Source organism: Dermacentor andersoni, chromosome 10 (genome assembly GCF_023375885.2).
Source record: "Dermacentor andersoni chromosome 10, qqDerAnde1_hic_scaffold, whole genome shotgun sequence".
NCBI classification, from domain to species: domain Eukaryota; kingdom Metazoa; phylum Arthropoda; class Arachnida; order Ixodida; family Ixodidae; genus Dermacentor; species Dermacentor andersoni.
In genome coordinates, this window is record NC_092823.1 from 118,829,940 (window position 1) to 118,852,832 (window position 22,893).

Sequence of the window (22,893 nt, forward strand, 5' to 3'; positions counted from 1 at the left end):
CTTCTTTGTAACTGACTTCGTCAATTTTCTTTTACCTTTTTTAAGTTCTAGTCACTTGTACAGCTTGCTAGCCGAGATTCTACACAGTGACTCATATCTATGCTGCACGATTGGCCTCAAGTAGGTTATTATTATGTTAGTAGGATTTTTGCGAAACCCTTGTAAAATATGTAATAAATTTGCCTATATGTCAAACGAATATTTCAAATTTGTCCGCTTTATATCCTTTAATAGATGTAGTATGCAGAACTGCCATATCTGTTCTTGATGCAGAGCTGCGAATTTCTAAACTTTGCTCTACCATTTCTTACTACCTATTAATTCTTGAAAATGTATTTTAATAATGCCGTTCTTAGATAAAGATTGCGCTTCCAGCGGTCACTACAATGAAATTTTCTCTCCCAAAGGCAGCAGATTTAATTAAAATCGGCCATGTGGTTATCTCAGAAAAGCGTTTCTGCGTTTTAGTGTACTTGAATTGGTGGCAGCGGAGTTGAGGCTGAGTTAAAGCTTCCTTTTGATAATTCATACAAAACTTTTTATTCTTTTAGCCATCACGTTACCCAGAAATGTCGTCAAATGACTACTACCACTTATCCAGCCACATCACTTTCTATATTAATTTGTCGCCACTGAAATCTTTTTTCTATTTCTTAGTATAATTGACGTTTTTCATCTTTCACAAGTTTTCCTCTGTGTACTACACATTTACCCGACTAACGGCTGCAACAACCATCGTTAAAATGCAAACGAAGTGCAAACTGCGCATGGTAAGGGATTTGGCTCTTGCGAATGTTCTCGTCACCAGAGCCACGTGTGCATTTTTCATGTCACCAATACCAGCAAACTGTGCTGATACATCTTGTTTCCAAAAATTACTACGCCATCATTAGTAGGGCAACCTTCCCCGAAGGAAAGCATCATGATGCAGCGTAATCATGTAAAGGGTTTCATGGTTCTGTGGATTTGCGCAAACTACGTGGCCTACCTAAATTCGTTTCCTCGAGTTGCACAATAATGGTATATCACCTACGCACTTATGCGCTCTAGTATTTGACGCAGCCAATTATTTTTTTTCTTTACCTGCTCCTTAAGTGGCTTTTAGCTTATGCTTAAGCTTCGTTCTTGTCATCTATGTTTGCGCTTCATAGATCGGTTCTTATAGCATGCGCTAGTTGTATACATCTTTCTTGAAGGATAGCGAAAGAAAAGAATGGAGGAAATTAAGGTAGAAGAGAAGACCGTTGTTTGAACTGTTTCTGGGTAGCAGAGAAACTAGGGTCAGCGAGACATTTGAAGCAAATAAACTGAAACTAAATTTGTTGCTATGCCAGAATTAATTTTGACCTTCAACAACAACAAAATTTCACGATGCATACGCGCAACTAAAAATGCACCAAAGGTATACTACGCCTACTTTACTGATAAAACGTACGTTTAGATACCGGACATATGTAGCTTTAAGTAGAACCGTATTATAATAACTTTTGTGAGAACCCTTGTCAGAACTGTTTCTGGGCGTAAGAGAATCAAGGGTCATGATCGACTTCAAGCAATCACTCGAAATTTAGGCGTTGTTTCTATGCCAGATTTCGTTTAGGCTTCGGAAAAATGCCACGATGGATGTGCGTAAATAAGAACGTCCGACAACTTTACTCGGCCTATTCTACTGATAACAAGGCGTATGTTTTGATAACAACTACACATAGGTTTGAGTAGAACCATATTAAAACACCTACTGTGAGGGGCCTTCGTGAAGCCTTCAGGCCTTGAGTTCTAGCTTTCCCTTGGCTTCCAGGACATAAAATCCTCACTCAGTCAGGCAATCAATCAATCAATCAATCAATCAATCAATCAATCAATCAATCAATCAATCAATCAATCAATCAATCAATCAATCAATCAATCTATCTATCGATCGATCGATCGATCGATCGATGGATCAATCAATCAACCAATCCATCAATCAATCAATCAAAGTAGAGGAGTAACCTTTCTGCGATTGGCCTCCTGTCGGCGTAGGCTTCCTTGCCTGGTGAGAGCAATGCCTTTGAGCAGACAGCGGGCGATACGAGCACACGTCCAGCCGATGAACACCAGGGGCAGCAGGTACATCAGCACGAACAGGCTTGCGTAGTAGCCCCTGCATTGTGGTCAAGGCGACCGTTCCTTGAATAAGACAATTTTATTTTACCTCTGTGCCCTTGCGTTCTCGTGTTTGTGTCCGCGGTCAATCAAGTTCAATCTCCCACGCATTCGCATGGGCGATTGAACTTGAAAGAAACTTCATTAGCTGAGCAACATCTAAGCTTTCTTAAATTTCGGGAATATTTGTTTTGCTCTTGGTCTGTAAAACACTTCTGTCGCTGTGTGCTTTCCTTATTTGTGCCTTCTGTTTATTGCCTGCATCATTTCCAGCACAACTATAATATAGGAGGGGAAGCGGGCACAATCTACATGAGCGAACAACTCTCTAAATAGAATAATAAAGGATCGTCCAATGACAACATACGGTAAGAATTTTGCATCAGTTACATATCTTTGTGCATTTCATATAGCAGTATTGAATAACGAGATTCTTCGCGCTATCGTTTTCGACGTTGAGGCATTTATTTTGCGTTGTCTCACATAGAGAATGGAAAAAGGTACTCGCGTGCTGTGTTTCTTACGTGATTGTAAGGTTAATCTTCGCTCAAGTGAAAGCAAATGGCCTCCCAGTACATTGCAACGTGGCCATCGTATCAATTTTTCGTTAGTGTCACTCCTTCGTCATTGACAACACAAGATGCCGCAGTCTGCCGCGACTTGGCAGCGCAGGTAGCTTCAGCCAAGCTCACCTCCTAAAGCTTGGATCGAGTGTGATGAGGCAGCTTCGTCTCGAGATGCTGCCGTACTGTGACCACAGAGTGTCAGACTCCGCTCTCGCCGGCTGCAGGAACGGTGACGCAAGCAGGCACGGGGCCGCCCAGACTCCCAGCAGGATGCGCTTCGCACGGGCCTTGCTCTGCTGGGCTCGAGATACGAGAGGGTACACGATGGCAAGATACCTGCGGGTCACGCCAGGAACAGATGTCACCGATATAAACCGTTCATGTGGGAGGAGAACACGCTATTGCGTGAATATAACCAACAATCAATCAATCAATCAATCAATCAATCAATCAATCAATCAATCAATCAATCAATCAATCAATCAATCAATCAATCAATCAATCAATCACTTGATTGCACATATGTCTATTGCAATTGTATTTTTTTGCGTGCACCTGCTGCCTCTCCTGATACGAAAGCTAACAGGTGGTCTTCAGATTCAGGGACTGAAGTCAGAGAAGATCAAAGACAGACAAGCAAAATGCTAGACTGCTATGGATGCACGTAGTAAAAATTAATTAGTGAAGCAGGCTAGGTAACTATACTATGACATTCCGTTTAAAAGGGGATACATACATACATAAAAGCCCCATTGGATGTTTCGCGAGGTAAGGCGCGAGCAAGAACTGCGTAGGAAGCACGGATCTCATCGCCTTTCACCCATCTCGAGCACTGGTGAATCAGCAGACTTTTGTTATTCAGTGGAATTCGCTCGAAAAACGTTTGTCAGTGGCAACGACATGTGAAGAAAAGGTGCGCGAAATAGTCATTAAGCAAAAACATCTGTAAGCATAAAAGAAAGGATTACTTTCCTGGAGGATTTTAGATCATACATAAAACCAAGTCATCTATAGGGCGTCACCTCAACTGAAAATTAAGTGAACATTTCTTAAACGAGGAAATTTGTGCGGGCAAATTAGGCAACATTATGTCGAGAGAATGTCAAATAATTCTATGTTGAGCGAGGATATTCGCGCGTGTAAATGCATTGAGAACTCCATAGAAAGCCAAGACAATGTATATTTAACGAGTGTTATTGTGTGCATGAAGTCAAAGTATCGTTAGCAGAAATTAACATGAATGTGTAGACGCGCCTGAATTGCTGATTTTATATCATTTGCGTAGGTACATGCCGGATGCTCTTTTCACTTGTAAACTGATAATTTGAAAGTGTAGTGTTTGTCGTTTACCTATTTAACCTTAGTGCAAGTTTCTTGCGCTAGTACACACGCACGTGATATATATATATATATATATATATATATATATATATATATATATATATATATATGTATGTATGATCTAAAATCCTCCAGGAAAGTAATCCTTTCTTTTATGCTTACAGATGTTTTTGCTTAATGACTATTTCGCGCACCTTTTCATCACATGTTGTTGCCACTGACAAACGTTTTTCGAGCGAATTCCACTGAATAACAAAAGTCTGCTGATTCATTCAAAGTAAGACCTAAAGTAGTATACAGTAAAATTGGAGACGGCCCAACGACAGTGACGACACCAGCATCTCTATGACAACCATTAAAACAATGAAGGCACCATGACAACAGTAAAATATAACCTCTCATACAGGTCATGAACGCGAGTTCAAATACCGGGCGGAGACCAGTATAAACACGATAACATAGCCGACAGTCACAATGATAGTCTGATGAGGTACCCTGGAGAACTATGCCATTAAAGAAACAAAAAATTCTGTTACCTACGTCTAAATTCGCATGGGCGATTTTGTTTAGCAAGCTGTTTTGCTTGATGTGGGCTGTTCGGCGACTTCGTATACAATCTGCATCGGGATTTTCGTTTATTGAGTAATAGAGCAGCCTACTTCTGTCCAACGCGAGCGGACACAGGCAAGGTAGTTGCAAATGAACCTTTGTCTGAGATTCGTGTCCACGTCATTTCGCTCTGCAGCGGAGCGCTCTTTCTTTTTTGCTTGCGAACTATACGCACGACGTTAATGGGTCCTATGCAGATGCAAATATGCATAAACGTACATACGCATCCATGCATACATAAGTACTGCATGGTTCTGACAGCGTTTCTCGCCTGTACTGTTTTCAATTTTCTCTAGCTGAACCATTTATGCCACGTGGCGTCTTTATTCGCTTCTTTGACTAACGTTAAGTTCTATCTGCAATTAAGCCAACTAAGCAAGCATTCTTTCGATGGCCATTTTCTTTGGTACTACCGCGCAGGTTTTCTGCCCCAGCAAAGTTTTTGAGGCCGTGTTGCATTTCTTGATACAGACAAAAATAAATCTGCGTTAAATTTTATCTTTATTTTCCTGCGCCGAAGAGGAAGCAAAATAAAAACAAGAGCAATAACCATATTGCAATGCATCTTATGCGAATAAACTTAACTGTTCGTTCCTAGAAAACGATTTCAGTCACACCTGCAGTGCATCGGATGGAGTATGGGTTTCACAAGTGTCACTTTTGTACATGAAGGCTACTCTAAAATGACGCTAGAAAGGAAACGTTTTGGAAATAAATTGTCGTCCGATTCTCACAGAGAATATCCCCTAGAACATCTCATGAAAATCATAAGTTTCTTTCAGTGCGAATGTCTGGTCAGAGATTACCCATTCATGGAATGCCTCTCTCCGGTATTAGCAAGAGACTGCTATTTCTTGCCGTGCGCGCGCATTGTCTTATATTTTCCAGTTTATTTATAAATTTTGCGACACGTTCTCATGTCCAATTCTTTTCCAACACCCTTTAGGGGGCTGAAATATTTTGCCCAGCATCAACCCAACAACCCACTGATGCGGACATTGACGAATATGTCATTCGAAGTCCGCGAAAGGAATCTTTAAACCACGAGGACATAGCAACAGTGCGCATTTAAAAGAATGTTCAGCCACAGAGAGGCGTGCTGCAACAAAAGTGCGCTCATGTCTCACCATTTCGCTCGGGATACATTCGAAGAACGGGCTTGTATGGACAGACCGTCCATGCGGTATCAATATTGCAGTATTTATCTGTCGTCATCGCGCTTCTCTCGCTTCGATGAATAGTTTCGTAGAGGGTGACTTAGAGCCTGCACTTTCATCGACGAAACTGAAAACGCAATTTTTCCCGGTAGTGGACATACGCATCAAAGAAATCGGGCTGCCATGTGGTCTTCGATCCCCATCACCGAGCAATACTGCGATTCGAGGAGCTCAATAGCTTGCAGATGACAGACACGTGTGTCAGAGAAGGCGACACAGTGGCGGTGCGGAAAAAATAACGATGTTTCTTCCGTGCTTTAAATATTTACAGCTCTGAGCAGACCATTTTGTCGCACGACAACGAAAGTGTTCACTAGGTGCAGCGGGATCCAAAATGGGGAAACACGTTACATATATCGAAATTCAAATTTGATATTGCTTAACCGTAACTTTCTAGCATGATTCCAAGCATCAAGACGTGATACATGAGTAATGCGCCGCGTTAAGCCGTCGAGTGCTGCGCAGGCGGTTTTTTAGCCCCCCCACCCCTCCCGCCCCAGTTCATGGCTAAGATAACAGAAAACTTCTTACGTCACATGTGGCTCCATTGGCAACAGGCTATCTTGGCGAAACGACATGTTGATAGATACATTTGGTTACCCGTATAAAAAATAAGTGAACTCGGGAAGACGCTGTGATAAGGTACAGTTCTCCAGATTAATTCGAGTTCGTCGAGCTTTCTTTTTTAATACGCTGGCAAACCTCAACACATGAGAGCTCTCGCATAGAAATAGTACACCAATGTAGTCACCACGTCGTTTATCGAACACACTACTCTTGCCCAGCCGCATAACGTTTTCTCATCTTGTCTCCGCGCCAAGCATGCATTGAAATTCTAATGCATAGTCAGTACATATAAATGAAAATCCAATACTTCGCATCAGTATCTCAGATTTAAAAAACTTATCATTTTCAAGATCCATGCATCAAGGTTATTATCTAGTAATGCTGTTCAGAACACATTCTGGAATTTTATTCAGAAGCTGTAAAAGCAGACAGTAGGTTTACGTGTCGTAATATCTACGTTTGATTTGTGCTTTAAGTGAATGCGGATTAGTTAATGGATGGGGGTGAGATAGTGGCGCGTATTGAACACTAACTTTCACCTGTGTTCAGTGGTACATATACGTGCAGCAGAGATGACCAAGCCGACATCAAACAAGTCGACTCCTCCAAAAACTTTTGCTCGCATCTAATTTTAGCCTCCGCAAAAGAATTTCAGGCGAAATATATGATATACAAGTGAGATCCCAAGCCACTCAATCGTCAATCCTTGAAGCTCTTCTTGGATGAAATCAAAGAGAGCTTGAAGAAACCTTCCTGTCAACGTCGGACTCTCTCTCTCTCTAATGGTGCGATAAGCAGCCCTTTGATGTAAATCATCTACAAGCGTTATATCTCCTGGGATCGCCTCTGTTTCTGCAAATTACACAACCTTGATATCAAGACTTTAAGGTTAACGATACCCTTAAGTGGAGAATATTTACGAGGGATCGTAGCTGCGAGTTACGCAACAGGGCGGAACGATAGATCAGGTTTAAATAACATATCGTTTCATCCATTTGATGAGTACTTGCGACTGAGCAGACCTTCCTCAATCGCAGATAACTAAGTCTGTCATGCTACGCTCCTACAGAATTGTACTTTAGACGTTTGTCTCGACAACTGGGAAATTAAAAATAGCTTTTCCTAAAGGTAATTTTTTCGCAAGCAGCAGTAATCTGCTTCTGATGACCTCTGTTTATTCAGCCTTCGTGTCGACATTATGGAGACCGTTCTTGCTGAAGCACGAAGGGTACTTGAATTGATGGTTTATTCTTTTTGTTTTTACAGCCTTGGAACGTTGCTTTGGTGGCGCACGGAAGCTGGTCTTAACTTTATCGAAGAAGCATTGCGCTGCTTAGGAAAGAGGTTGCCTCGGGAATTACTTAATCCTAATGTAGAAGTTGTGTCTGTGTCGTCTTTTATGTGTTATTACGCTATTTTATTTATTTCCATACTGCCATGACAATAAAGCTGTTGTACGAAGGAAAAGTGAAATGGAAGAATTTTATAGTGGAGTACAAAAGCACTTGCTTAAGTAACGATTAACCGGCTAATGAATGACAGAATCGAGGCACTTTTTGTCTCTCGTTGCGGTGATGAAGGTGAAAAGGCGGTTCCATCGATGCGAGTTTTCAGGCTGAAGAAATTTTTATATGCGTTAGTTCCGCAAGATGCCGCAAAAGCGTTGAAGTTGCGATCCAAGTGAAATGATGCATATGTTGTCAGATAAGCAGTAACAACATCTAGCACTGCCTTATACTGATTGTTTTTCATACTGTTCTTAATCATAACCTACATCATGAGACATTTTTGTCCACTGAAGGATGGACGGCACTTCCATCTACCCCCATGGCAATGTGATTGTCATTCTTAGCCTACTTCCCCAATTTGACATGCTGTCTCTTCTCTGTACTCTGGAACATCGCTCGCGCTCGCAGAAAAAAAAATAACATACATGTCCGATTGATTAAAGTGGTAACACGCGCAGATCTGGCTGACCATAAAAATTATTACTTTAGGTGTGAAAAAAAAAACGTCAATGCAATCACGACGTAGTTCATTCGAAGTCAGATATGCCGTATAACCTCCGTACAAGTGGGATAAACTGGTTGTGATTAAGAGGTTCCACTCATAAAGCTTTCTCTGTGAAATCCGTAAACCGAAAGAATAAGGCTTTGAGAGTGACCTCAATACAGTGTAGTTTAGCAGTATGCGTTTTTGGGCAAGTTGGTTCATTGTATTTGGAAAGATTGGATGAACGTGCGAATCCGTGAACACGAAAGGTTTATTAAAAATCGAGAGCAACGTCATTAACCCATGCATTGCCTACATCATAAATGCAGACCTCTGCTCAACCAGGTTAAGATCCTGCGCAAGTGCAGTAACGAAAAAGCACTGGAACTTCTAGAGACATATTATACAAAAAAAAGGGACAAGCATGCATCAGTGACACATGGATCATGCTTTACAATGGGAGGCACGTTTCCTAGAAGATATGATTAGCTGAGCCACGCCATTGGTTTTTTTTCTCATTTCGTGTTTTTTCTCCTCTTATCTGCTGCTGATACCCTGATGCGCCTGCGCTGACATGAACTGATATTTAAGTGTTTCCCTCGAATGAGCCTCAGTTGTTAGTTCGCACCTGTCCCGTCTTCTTCTTTGTGATCGTCTACAAAGCGCATCCAATCTTTCCAAAAATCAATGCAGTGTGTCGTGTTGCGTCTGAAAACAGCAAGGACATGCTTTGGTGTGCTTCCCACGAAGCGACCACTTCCCCAGCGCCCACCTAAATGACGATGGGACCCGGCACAGACTATTGACAGGCTAGCAAAGCAGCTTCCTTCGAGGTGACAGCAGCCGTCGCATTCTGTGGAAGCAGTAACGACTGTCGAGGCCAGTCTCCTCGAATTGCGACCAACTGACCGTCACGGAGAGCCGACTAACTGCGACAAGGAGCCAACTTCGACGACTTCTGTGCGAACAGCGTGGATCCCGGTTTCCCCGAGTCTCTCGTTCATTACATGGCAGGCCCTCTGAGTTACGGTTCGTAATAGCGGCGCACAAGACGCGGACAAGATACGGCACCGTGTCATCGCTTTTACCTTCCTCTTTTCTGTGCCTTGTATTTCGCTGTTACGAACCTTACAATGAATCCTAACCAACTGGCCCAACTGGCCACCTCTGAGTTACTGCCGACTTCGAACCAGGCACCCCAGAACTGCCTCACAACAGTCCGTACACTTTTGAATGCTAGCCGTATTAAGTTCGGAAGTGATCGTGAGATAGGTCCTGTCGGATTTTTTTATTTCTTGCGTCAGCTGATACCAGTATATTCAAGGTTGAAGATATATATATATATATTTTTTTTCTGGAAGAAAAAAAGGCCTGCGACAAAAAGCTGCTTGAAGCAACTTGACGTTACTCGGGGCCCGTGTACAATATGGCAGCAGAGAATAATGAATTTGGTGTTGTTTTCCCGTACATCATAAAAGGCCTGTAGTCCGCATACAGCATTCAAATTGATGGCAATCGAACGAAATTGTGGAATATTGGCTTGTACATTGCATTTCCAACCTCAACATGAAGCATAGAGCTACAAGACAATGATAAATTAAAATTACGTTTAGCAGAACAGAAATCAAAGAAGAAGCAATACATTCAAATTCTCAACAGTTAAAGCAATGTACATAGCAGAAAATAAAATTATTACAGAAGGAAAAACTTGATTCGCGCTTGAGCGTAGCAAATGTTCAAGATATTGCTGCAATTCAGTCTTTTTATTTCGATTCATATCTTTTGCGAACCTTTTGTTTTTGTTAAGTGTGTAAGAAACCAATAAAAGCAACATTTTGGATCCATACATTGCACCAAGTCGAGGTAGCTACCATTTCTCGTTAAGTCTAATACTTCTAATAGTGTGCTCAAGGATGTTACCAATGAAAGTTGGACCGTGAACCTAGCCCGATGTAGGTTCAAGCTATTCATCACATGAAGTATGGTAAAGGTATGTAACTTATAGATTGTATACGATGAGCAAAACGAGAACAAGGTGAAAGCAGAAGCCAACGTTCCTACAAGTAGACTTGCGTTGTTGTCGAAACATTGGCTCCTCCACTCACCTTGTTCTCGTTTTGCTCATCGTCTTGAATTTCCATCTCCCACTTTCCCCGTGTTTATTAGATTATATATTTTTTATATTTATTAAACGGTGGTCTGGTTTGAGCTAGGTGCTTGGGGACAGAAGCTATTCGTATAGCTGTCTTTCTTTTCTTTTTGCAGAAGCAACAGTTGGTTTAGGCACATATAAGTCAAAAAAGAATCCTGATTTCTTATTTATGTGCGCAATACACATCGACAATCAGCATAATTAACAAAAAGAAAGAAATACGTCGCGGAAACTTGTCAGCACAAAGACGGACACACCAATAAGAAAACTGGCAGTGGGCTACGCCCTAAGGCACCTATGGCTTCACTGGGCAGTTGTACAAACTGCTCTAATATATGTGATCTATAGATGTACATTTCCTTTGTTTTACATCGCATGTGTGACACTAGTGCCGCCGGAGATCTTGCATCAGTCCGCCTCTGCTACACGTACTTTCGTAAGAAAGTGAATAGCGTGCCAAACAGCTTCCTCCTCGACCTGTGTTCCTGCTCTAAACCAACAAATGATGCTCGCTACCTTTTACTCAGTGTTCGCCAAAGACATTTGGGTACAAGGTTCTATCCCAACACCAAAACACAGGAAGAAAAGAAATCTGATTTGTTGTCTGTTGGCAAGATCCGATAATGAAGGTTTAATAATTATATGAGCCCATGTGGCAAGTGTTCCATGATTTCTGTGGTTAAATGGCGAAAATTATTGTAAATCGCATTTTATTTATATAAAGAGTTATTGAGCGATGTATTGATACTGTCATGTTCTTCCATACAGTCCAGCCAGTTTGTGATGTCAAGTCTGAACATCTTGCGCGCTAATTTCGAAGGCAGCGTGATCTAATACATGAAAGGTCGGTCTCGTGGTACCAATACACGGCATGTGTTGTCATAACAGTTGTGATTCGACAGACTCACCAATAATGAAAGAACGGATATGCGCGTTAAGACGCTCAATGGGCGTGATGTGTTGCTGTGTTATTAGTAACCAGTCATATGTGCGCAATAACTAACGTGACAAAGACATATCATGCCCAAGTAAATGGTGGACTCAAGTAGCCAGAATCAGTGCATCATCAAATGGCAATAGTTGTCTCATGACGAGGAATAGGAGGGAGTGAATTCCTTTGAATCTCGATAGACAAGCGCCGAAAGCAATGATGTCAGAATGCTATATTTATAATTTACAGTGGCTCTAACAATGTCCTTTCTATCTATCTATCTATCTATCTATCTATCTATCTATCTATCTATCTATCTATCTATCTATCTATCTATCTATCTATCTATCTATCTATCTATCTATCTATCTATCTATCTATCTATATTTTTTTCTTTCCTTCTTTCTTTCTTTCTTCCTGATGCTCTTGAGTTTCTCGCAATGTTTGCCTTTGTTTTTCATATGCAGCGACTGTTGGTCTCAGATCTTTCAACGCACTGTGATGGTAAACAGATCCGGGACAACCAACGCTCCTTTAGTGTAAATCTGTGACGTTGATGTCGTCGTCAACGTGATTGATCACTGTTCGAGCTCTTCTTACCATGCCCATATTCTTCTTTGGTCATGGTCACGAGAACCGTAAAGTCACTACGCCTTAGCACCATCTTTGTCGCAAATTGTGTGCAGTGCTGCAAAAGTTATAGCATCCACAGTCACACGGACATCTAAAGAACTGTCCTTGCAATGATGGCTGTCAACAGGAAATCATAATCATTATGAACTGTCCAAGTAGCAGCGCTTCTGTTGCGGCAACAGTGAAAAACTCGAAACTGCTAGAGTTTGTTGTGCCTATGCACCTATCCAACGCAAGGGTTTCACGCGTTGGTGTGTCCTTCGTCGTTGGGTCGCTGTCGTCGTTAGGCGACCACCTTCTGCACGTTATACGCAGTCAACAAGGCGTGCCGTTAGGCTAGTTGGCTTATAATGTGGTATGCAATTGAAAGAACCAAAAAAACATGTACACGACAGATAACAGCACACGCACCCACTAATCAGCGAGGTGTTCCAGGAAATTGTGAAAGAAGTGGTCATGTTGGGCACATGTGCGAAAACTAACGCCGACAGGGCTGCTTCCCTTCTGTCGCCGTAATCAGAAATGTGTGGGACTCCTTGGGGAAGGTATCCAACGAGCTGCTCTGAATCTCGCCGCCACCGTTCGGAAAAGGGAACCGCCCATGTACAGGACGTCACCAACAAACCGACACCAGCTCAAGGTGTGGCTGCATCCCTAGACAGCCCAGTAACTAGGGGCTTGGTGGAACTCTTTGTGGGCTCTCTGTGAACTCTCAACCTTCCTGCGGGATTGAGTTCCATTAGCGCGAGAACTAATTTCCAGTGCCGGCGGCGGAGACGCCGAAGGATCCTTGTTGTCATAAATGAGGCCGACATCGTACCCTGACCACACTACTCAGATGAGCCGCTGTTCATGAGATCCCATGCGTGCTGAGAGTGGTCTACCCTGGTTAGGTGACAAATCATCTGCTCACTTCTGTCTGGTTGCCTGCGCATCTGAGGTGGTTGGCCGGTCCCGGTCTTCTCGCGGTTTCATATACGTCATCTATACGTCATGTATTTAGCAACAGATTACCGCAAATACTTTTGTGAATGTTAACTTTTTATGTCACATGAAAAGAGTTTCTTTGTTATTTAAAGTTGTATTATTTCAACTCTTGCTCTGTGTATATCTTGTATGTTGCCACAAGTATGCATAATGAATATGTTACTATGTTGCCGTCTGCTGTTCACGGGTATGCGGAACCAGTAAAGCGGTCGTTAATCACCTTTTATTCTGCCATCTCCACCACATTAACGTACCTATGTGATAAATAAACTTCTATCTACCTATCTATCCCAATAGGCGGCTGCATCTTCCAGCTACCTGCTGCATGTAGTTTTCAGAACGAGGTTGGCAAGGCGACCAGGTGTGTTTCCGGGAAGCCAGTGAGTTTAGGACCTTTGGGCTTCTAGAAACCTTCGGTGATTTGCGCGCAGTTTTGTCCTCCGCGTAAAGATTGTGCGCACCATTACCCAAGATTTTGTCCATGGGGCGGTGGCACCGTTACCGTCGCTTGATCACCACGGTCTAGTGCCGTCGCCTTCACAGAGTGAGGGAAAGTGTGCGAGGGGAAGTGTGAGAACCACCACCGTGATCCGTGAAATTGCAGCTATTGGTGGAAGCATAGGAGGGCACCGTATATGCGAGCGGTGCCACGTGGCCTGCCTCGATACTGCCTTGCCGCCTACCAGACGGTCCTCTGGTTGACCTTCACACCTGTATGTAAAAAAAAAAGTGAAATCTGCTTAAAAGAGCAGTACCATGCAATGCACGTCCACAGATGCGTAAGTGTCCCCTCGCACAAATCATGCTCGGTATTCTGTTGAATCTCAAATTTACATCTGCTAAACACAATAAAAAGCAATCCGGAAGGCAGCAGGCATTTTGAACGACTTTCGAAATGTACTAGTGCAAGAACTAGATGCAGCGTTTCACTTTTTATTTTCAGTGCTTGGATTCTGCCTAATTTTTTTCAGACTGAAACGCTGAACATTTGCGCAGTGTATTTTTACAACTTGAATATGACGAAAATTAAGGTGCTCTGCGGCATATGAGTAACATTAGCTGGCTCCTTCTTGGGGGAAAGAAAATATCGGCGCTTTTTGTGGTAGATGGCGCTTATCGAGTAGGTCCGCACTCCGTGTTTCTTTCACAACAATGCACGGTACATGTAAGTTGACCAAAGACATCGATTGGAGTGAAGCGGACCCACTTCTCCAGTGTAAACGACTGATAGAAAGAAAACAAATTTTTGAAGGAGTAAAGGAGCACATTGTCCGCGCCATTCTTCTTTCTTCCCTCTTCCTTCATACCGTTATTTTTCTCTCATCTATGGACACACTATTCTCGCCGGTAAGATAAACGAGACCTATTGAAGGCCCTGCCCGACAATTCACTCGATCATGGACCCTGCTTGCCTCCTAATCTTCCTTTCATAGCTTCTTTGTGAAGGAGCAATGCCTCATATGATAACGCAATCTTTTTTTGTGCAGCTTCTTTCAGGCATCGGTCTTATTCGCGTGCAAAGGACAGGCAAACAAATCGAATGAAAGGGTTTCTGGTACTAGAGAGAGTGAAGAATAAATAAATAAATCAAGAAAGAAACCAAGAAATGGGTCGATCGTGGATCATATTGCACGCTCTATACAGCCTGTTGGCCTTGGGCACAGAAAAATAAACACCGTGCCCAAGTATTCTATTGGCTCCTTCATTTGTTCACATAAAGGGTGCTGGGATGGACAATGGATATGGGTTTTGTCATATAGTTTTCTCAAAGGATATCGGGTTTCTGTACTAATTAGGTGAAATGAGAATAGGAATGTCGTACAGTAAGAATGGCAAGGAGCTCTACCGATGGAAGATCTAGCGCTCAAAAATGTTTGTTCAAGGTAGGGTAAGTGGATCATTTTCGTAGGCATGTACTAGTTACTTAGCAGAACTGATGTCGAACAAGATTAAGGTATACTTTCGGAGCATCGGTTAGACTCAACACTGTGGAGCTAGTGCACTGAACTACATTTTTTGCTGTTTTGTTACCCTCTCCTATAGTTAGACGCCGAATACGATGAGCTTTCGACCATCCTTGTAGGCCATCGCTTCTATGCTGCAGACGCGAGGCTCCCTGGTGATATGAAAAAACCCAGATCCATTGTCTATCCTAGTGCCCTATACTTCAAGCCATGATCAAGCCGCTATTTGCATCAAGCCACTATTCTGCCTGACTTGCCAGAGTTTAGCAGCGTTTATCAGGCACGCTAAAGCTACCTGATATATCTCGGTTGTTTATTCGCAAGGGCACGTTATTCTATTAAAGAGGTCCTTTCACAGCCCAAGTCGTTATTTTGAAACAAACGTGCAAATACCGCAATTGCTGCTGCAAGCGTCTCCAGTCCATAAGCTCAACACTAGAAATTCCGAACACAGCTACACGTAAAAGAAAATTAGAACTTGATTGCCTTTATTGCCGGCCGCGAGGAATACACTCGTCCTAGAGAATAAGGAAAGAATGCTTTAGTTAGAAATGAATTAGCACAGAAAAGAGTTATCCCAGAATTCACCTGCCACAATTGAGGCAATGCTCCAGCGTGATAAAAGTGCCGGTTCTTCTGGGTTTGGCAATACGTTTCCTGCACTGTAAAGGAGTATTTTCAAGTATCAAACTTGACTCACGTTGGGCTTTGCAAGGTCACGGAGATTTGTGAGTTAGTGCACCTTCGGTGGCGTGGTTGGCATCTGCTTCTGATCGCATTTCAGTAATTCTATCTCTCGCCAAGTTTTGCAACCATCCTTTATTCCGAATCCATTTGTAGAAGCTAGGAAGTTGAACGACTGTCTAGGATGTGTCAAAAGGCTTCAAGCTTCCCACTACACTAGCAGCGTCGTCAGTACAAGTGCCCTGTAAGCCGGAAATGCTTCGAAACTTTACCTTGATTATTTATTTATTTATTTGTTTATATATTTGTGATACCCTCAAGGTACATAATTGTACAATCGTACGTTGCATGTCTTGTGCTTCACGCCGATTGCTTAAGCTGAATTCACCTGACGGAAATATATTCAGTGGACGAGCAGACCGTGGTTGAGTCACAACAACTTGCTCCATCTGGAGCTTGTCTGCTTCGTTTTTGTGTGATTTATTCGTCTTGCGGGATTGGACAGCACTGACTCACAAAATGCTTGTCCACGGAGTTTTGTCCATGGTTTAAATTCATTCTTAAGGGGAGGAGGAACGAGAAAAGTAGAAGGCAGAGATGTTAACCAGAATAACGTCCTGTTCGCTACCCTAAAGCAGGGGAATGTGAAAGGGGAAAACAAAGATCACAAGGAGAGAAAGGAGGGAATGAAAGAAGAAAATTGCGGTGACTTCGCTGACGAGTGTGGTCTTACAGAAATTGCATTAATTCATTCTTAAGGGGCATGAGCCAGAAAGGCGGGTAATGCATATGTGAGCTAATGGCTCTATTATAGCCACAAAGCGATTATCTCAGATTTCTGCACAATTTGGGGACTTGACGAATCGTGATAGGAGGAGCAATCACCTTATAAAAATTGCAGCTGTATACAGAAAGTAATTAGCCCAGACTTGCGGTAATCAGTGTGCTTGAAGGGCTTTTTGCTGCAGCTGCAGTTAAAACTGATAATGACGTGATGGTGACTGTCATAATCCTTATCGCTGAGAGAAGTCACATGCGATCGTGCCAATATAGATCATTATTTTGTCACAAGGCGACAATAACAGTTACGAGGCTTGTTCTCTCATGCAAAGAGGAAACGTGCAGTGTAATCGGCGTTTGGAAGTTATACTTCATCCTTTCGAAGGAGGCTCAGCTGGAAAAATATCGAAAGCTTTTTCTTCCAAGCTGATATATTATTGAGGCACACAAAAACATCTGCATGGAGGTTTGCACACGCAGAAAGTTGGCTACCTTTCGAAACTTTTTTTATATAAGCTTGTATAATTTGTTGTGGGATAAATTCGACATATACTGAAGGATTCAGTCACATGTTATTTGCCTTGATACATTTTTCGTATAACACTTTCTTCATTGTTGAAACATGGCTGCTGGTTATTGCTTTATATAGCTAACAGTTGTATATATTGAGCAATGATATTGTTCAATGTCAACCGTTCCTGATTCCAGGCAGTAGAGTGGCCTTCAAGCCGCATCAAGCAGCCTTATAGTGCGTCGTCCATTATCCCCGTTTGTACTGTGTAACAATAATGTAGCTCACCTTCAACAGGATTAAAATTACAAACTCCGGAATCGAGATTACCACGCAAGATTTTGTCTGAGCAGAGCAAAGTGCAACATTGTACGTAGGTGGAACGCACGTCCCTCGAAACGAATAATGGTCGATTTGTGCTTCGTTGATTCGTACTAGAGTTTCCGTCAGAAACACTGCCTTGTGTTGGGAACAGCCTTAGCTTCACTTAGCTTGTTTGTCTTTCTGGAGAAAGCTTACTTGCGATCGATTTTGCAACCCTGCTTGCTCTCCTTGGTGTCACTGCTCGCACTGGCTGCTCTTGGGGCGCATGAAACATAAAAACAAAAAATGACCAAATATGGCTTGCCCAGTTCCACCCCACTGCTTCCGAATACAAGCTTTTGCAGACCCGAGAGTAGAATCGAGCTAGAAGTAGCAGATAAAATTGACCGGTAAGGAGTAAGTAGCAACATCGGAGCGTTTTGAACACCCAACAAGCCAACCTACGGAACAGCCTTATCCATCATGCGAAAAGGACAACTTAGCGATGGCACTAGGGAAAAAAGATACAGTGGGGCATGACGGGGGAATTCACTTAGTGGCTGCGTCTCTGGAAATCCGGTTCTCCGCTGTGTCTGCTGGTCGTTTGTTTACAAGCCTCCAAGTCATCCTTCACTGCGCATCCTCGGTGCATTAGTGAGGAGCGGTCGCTGGCACTAACGCCCGCGATTCCAATCTGTTTACCATAAGCACTTTAGTTGCGTCGATAGAACGGCGACGCAAGGGCCACCGTCTCACGGACCTTTCCCCAGTCACAGCGTTTCCTGCTAAAATCACTTGAACGAAATACTGCAAGGCATTAGTTCGGCCGTCATCCGAATTAGGGGCAGTGCATGGATTCTTGTACGTTTTCGGCGCAGTTTTATTAAAACCGCTAGCTACGGCATCTTTTATGGTCCTCCGTGGTTGAGCAGTGTTACGTGTTGCTCGCACAAAATTTCTTTAGAGCAGTGGAGTGTCTTACGTTGAAAACTGCTTCATTTAGCTTATATATTTAAAAGCACAAATCGAGAAATTCTTGCGCGTGCCTACCGCTAAAATTCAATGATTCTTGGGTGACGGCGGTCACTACGGGTGATTATCTGGGCACCTTAATCAGATTGTGTTTTTTTTCTTTGCTAAGGTTCAGAAAACATAACGATTAAAAAATTTGAAGGTCAAACAGGTCCATCTTTGTATACCTTATTGAATAAGCAATATTAGGTTAAATAAAAAACGAGGGGTTGCTCGTAGCCAGAGATACCAAGTTTAGACAAATCCAATAAAAGCTCTTCATTGCCAAGCTCGTCGGAGCGTTTTACTGACGGCGCTTGCATACCACTGGCACCGGATGTCCCTCTACTAATTTTTAGGCTGAAATTTTACATAATGGTGTCCAAATTGACACCGCGGCGTTGGTGTGCCCTGAGTAACATAAACAAATCTCGAAAGCTGTGCTGTTTTTCTTACTGTCTGCACCGGAAGCTATTGCAGAAACGGAAATACATCATACACGCCGCGATATGTATACCACCTATTGATACAGCTACGCGTTTCCTTCGAAACTGACTAGATAGGAATGCGGCGCTGCGATCGTTCGACTGCAGGGAAAATCGTAGTTGGGACAAAGCTTTGTCCTTCGTGCTTGCGACTTACGACGTTCTTTTTGCGCTGTTACGTTGATGCTTCTAAATTTGGAAGCATAGTTGCCTAAACACAGCACGGCAGTTAGTCTGTGTGCACGGCGCGATATCATTGCAAATCATTGCAATAATAACGATATATTTTGTCTAAGCATGATTTATTTCCAAAGCGACAGAGCAGTTTGGAGCCACGGGGCGAATTTTCGCAAATCTAGAAACAATTAGCAGCATTCCCGTGCTGGCTGAACCGACATACCCGCAGTTCCAGCAGACAATATATCGTTATGGTTCTCTCTCAACATTTTATTCTATTCATTTTTTAGCACAAAACTTTATAGAGCCAGCATGTCGCAGAGTTTGTCCGATGTAGCATCAACTCAGCGGTCACATATGGCTTTTCACGCCCGGAACAAGCGAGGAGCCTGCAATGACGTCAGTATGGGGTGGTAACCACGCCTGTAACCCTCGCGCTGAACAAGCTTTTGTTGCGTGCCATGTTTCAATGAACGTTCCGTGCTTAGCCAAGTAGAGCACAACGCCCTTCGAGTTGTAGAAATTCACTGGCGGGGCACTGCGTGTGTGCTTTTGACTCCTTTGTGCACCCTTAGCCAAAGGAAAACGAAATGCCACGGGCAGGTGTGCGAGTTATGGTGGCGCACAAAGCGTCCCGGCTCATTGTTCAGAAGCATCAATGTCCTCACCTGCTAGTAAAGGCTCACTAACACTAGGCCAACCCGACAACGACTTCGGTCTGCGGACCGTCGGCGACGGCGTTTTTTACCTTCTTGTCGGCGGCTCTGTCCACTGTACCGACACCGACAATCTGGCGCCGGTCAGTGGAGAACTCGGCGCCGGTAAGCATGACAGAGGCGCCAACACGATGGTAAAAAGCGCTGTCGCCGACAGTCGGCAGAGCGAAATGGCGTCTGGCCGGCCTAGTGTGAGTGAGCCTCAAGAAAGCAGCCAGCGGGGCGAAATGTCAAATGCTAGCTTCTTCTTTTGCCGCGGTCTTGAAGTTTGAAGTTGTAATTTACGTAATGCCCTGTGAATGCGCGCTGTCTTCAACACCGTAGACCCTGTGCCACATTTCGCTCACCACCAGTCTTGTAGTAACAATCTACAAAGGAAAATTACCTGCAAATAAAAATGTACTGAATCTGCTGCCAAATTGTCAAACAACGGCCAACAGTCAAATTGACGACTGTGGAAGCTGCGCTGACCTTACGCGGTAGCAAGGATTCTTCCTAATTACCGCTGTCCTTAATATGCACACGAAAATTTCCCTGTATCTGCTTAATTCATTCGTCAGTTTCTGCGTCCTCTTGTTAAACCTTGCTCATGGTACTTGTGTACTCATATATTTGACGACGACGATGATGATTGTGATGAAGCTGCAGAAAAGACGAAAGTAACCGTTGGAAAATATGTGAATCCGCAGAATCGCTGAATGTTAATTTTGCTCGCCTTGAAGTGTTTCCCCTTCGTCCCGTTTTTGTTAAGCGTTTTTGTCAGGCAGGCTTAACAGAATATCAAAAAGATGGAAGTGATGTTCTCTGCGCTTTACGCCTGATGAGTGAGATGAACCAAGCGCAATTTTCTAACCATGCAACTCGAAGGAAAAAAACCCATCCCCACCACGCCGCGCCGGCGGCAGCTCTACGCTTCAAATTCGCAGAGCAAAAGGCAATATACAAAAAGCTGGTCACGGCGTGAAAGGTGCAATTTGCGAGAAAAAGAAAACTGACTTGAAACTGGCAAATATCGATATGCACAATGTAAAATGCCAAAAATAAAAGAAAGATATGAGAGTTGGGAAACATGTTAACGACGGCAGTTCCAGCCGACCTAGTTTTGCCACCTCAAAACGCTGCATTCGCATAGGCAACTTGCCTTTATAGTACATTTCCACTACGTTACCACCAACGATAAAAATTTAAAAAAAAAGAACGCACAAAGCAAAAGAGCTGCTTACTCCACTTGTTTTCGTTCAATAATTTTTGCGGAACCTAAACGTATTTTTGTTTCTCATCGTAACCTCATTTCCACGCTGTTTGACCATTAGGACTTCAAGCTTCCGGAAGCGGGTCTTTCGCTGGACGCATTAGGCCAACCGCCTCCCTCGCACACGATGATCTAGTGTCGCGTATTTGTGTTTTTCTAGCTGCCGGATGAAGCTGGTCGCCATTGATGTGCTCATCATGGAAAGCACGCCTTCAGTCTAAACTTATGATGACTAACGTGCGCCAGCGAGGGCCACTTTATGAAATCGTCGGCTGGGGGAGAATCTAGATAAAAGCCTTACGGGAACATGCAACACCACCTAGATAACACAAGGCCTGTTTGCAACGATCCATGACGTCATTCTACCTAATGAATCCATTTTTGCGCCAACTCACCCAGCAGCAAGTTCTACTCATGATACCTGGCCCGTTATTTTCATTGCCAAGGCTGGCGTGACGAAACCGCTGTCGTCGAAATTCTGGCCTGCTCGCTCCCATTCATGACGTCATGAATGGGAGTGAACAGACCTTGTGCTACCTAGACGGTGTCGGCACATGTCGTCACGTACGCAACCTTTTTCTGCTAAAGACGTTGCCTCGGTGAAAGCCATCACCGAGGCAACGTAGTTATCAGTCATTCGCTTCACTGCGAGGCGTGCTGGCTGCATCATATTACGTAACCGCTGTTGCGTCAGGAGCGCTGTGCCGAATCTAATAGGTCCTAAACAGAAATTGTTATTGGGTAAGTTTGTGCGGTCTTATGAACGCACCTTTAATCCCTTCTGGTACGAATTCTCTTACAGAAGTTCAAAATTCTAATCAGGTGAATGGTGACCTCCGTACGGTGATCACCCTGTTCTTATTTTTTTTTTTTTTGAGAAGGGGCAATCAGCAGGTTCGCAATGTTCTACCCATCCCCCCAACGCAGGTTCCAGCCTTAGAACCTCGATGCCTGGTTCGTCACGCTGGAAGTTGAACTAACTGAGAACTGGATTATCATCTAGCCGACACCGAATAAAAGCCGTCGGCATTAGCTAGAGCACAAAAGAACTATCAGAGAAAAAAAGCACGCATAAATTAAGCTTTACGTTTAATGCCCCGTTTCGCTCAGAGCACTGTATGCACCACGCTGCTGTACACAGACAACTGCTTGGAAGGAATGCCGCGCACTACGCTCACGTCCGCAGTGGAAGTCAAAGGGGCCAATGCGCTGCCCTGGCTCCAGCGGAAGTATTCCGCAAGAGTCAACCTATTGGACTGCCCATTTAAGCCGTTCCTGATTGGCTAGGGCCTCTCGTATGCTCCTCTCTCGTACAGTTGCATCCAACCAGCAGCGGCGGAAATTGACAGTCCACTAGGTGAATTCTTACAGAATACCTCCCCCCCCCCCCCCCCCCCCCCCGGAGAGGCGACTTAGTGGAACGCCACAGCGGGCGTACTTGGCCTGGTCGGTTTTGATTCCGTGCACACTGAGCGGCTCCGGAAACCTAACCATCCACGCCCTTGCCGCGCATGCGCCGTCCACGGCAGACATCACGGCAACGCCAACGGCGACTGCGCAAACTGCGCCTCGAGCCTCCGCATAATGAATTTCGCAATAAATGCCGGACTAATTCCACGCTGTCTCCAACGCCTTCAGTTCTTGGCGCAGTGCATTCGATAATTCATGCATCACTCGTTGCACTATATCGTGATTTCCATGTACCTCACTCTTTACTGGATTCTACGTTTACCCCGCCGAGAAGGGGCTTCAATAACGCTCGTCCGGCTTGCCTCTCCCAATTTATACTCACAAGACTCTCATTCTACTCGCCGCAATAAAATCCCTCGATGTGTTGCCGACATCCCTACCTGTAATTGTTTATAGCGTT

At 43.7% G+C, this 22,893-nt stretch overlaps 1 protein-coding gene across 1 annotated transcript in view; it reads right to left on the bottom strand.

The window, feature by feature from the left end:
• LOC126543657 (galanin receptor type 1-like) overlaps positions 1 to 22,893 on the bottom strand; it is a 100,159-nt gene that overhangs the window by 24,713 nt on the left and 52,553 nt on the right. Inside the window, exons 2-3 of the mRNA XM_055077859.1 lie at positions 2,838 to 3,047; positions 1,993 to 2,143 (exon numbers count right to left, since the gene is read on the bottom strand). Coding sequence (XP_054933834.1) covers positions 1,993 to 2,143; positions 2,838 to 3,047 — 361 coding nt within the window. The remainder of the gene's footprint in view (positions 1 to 1,992; positions 2,144 to 2,837; positions 3,048 to 22,893) is intronic.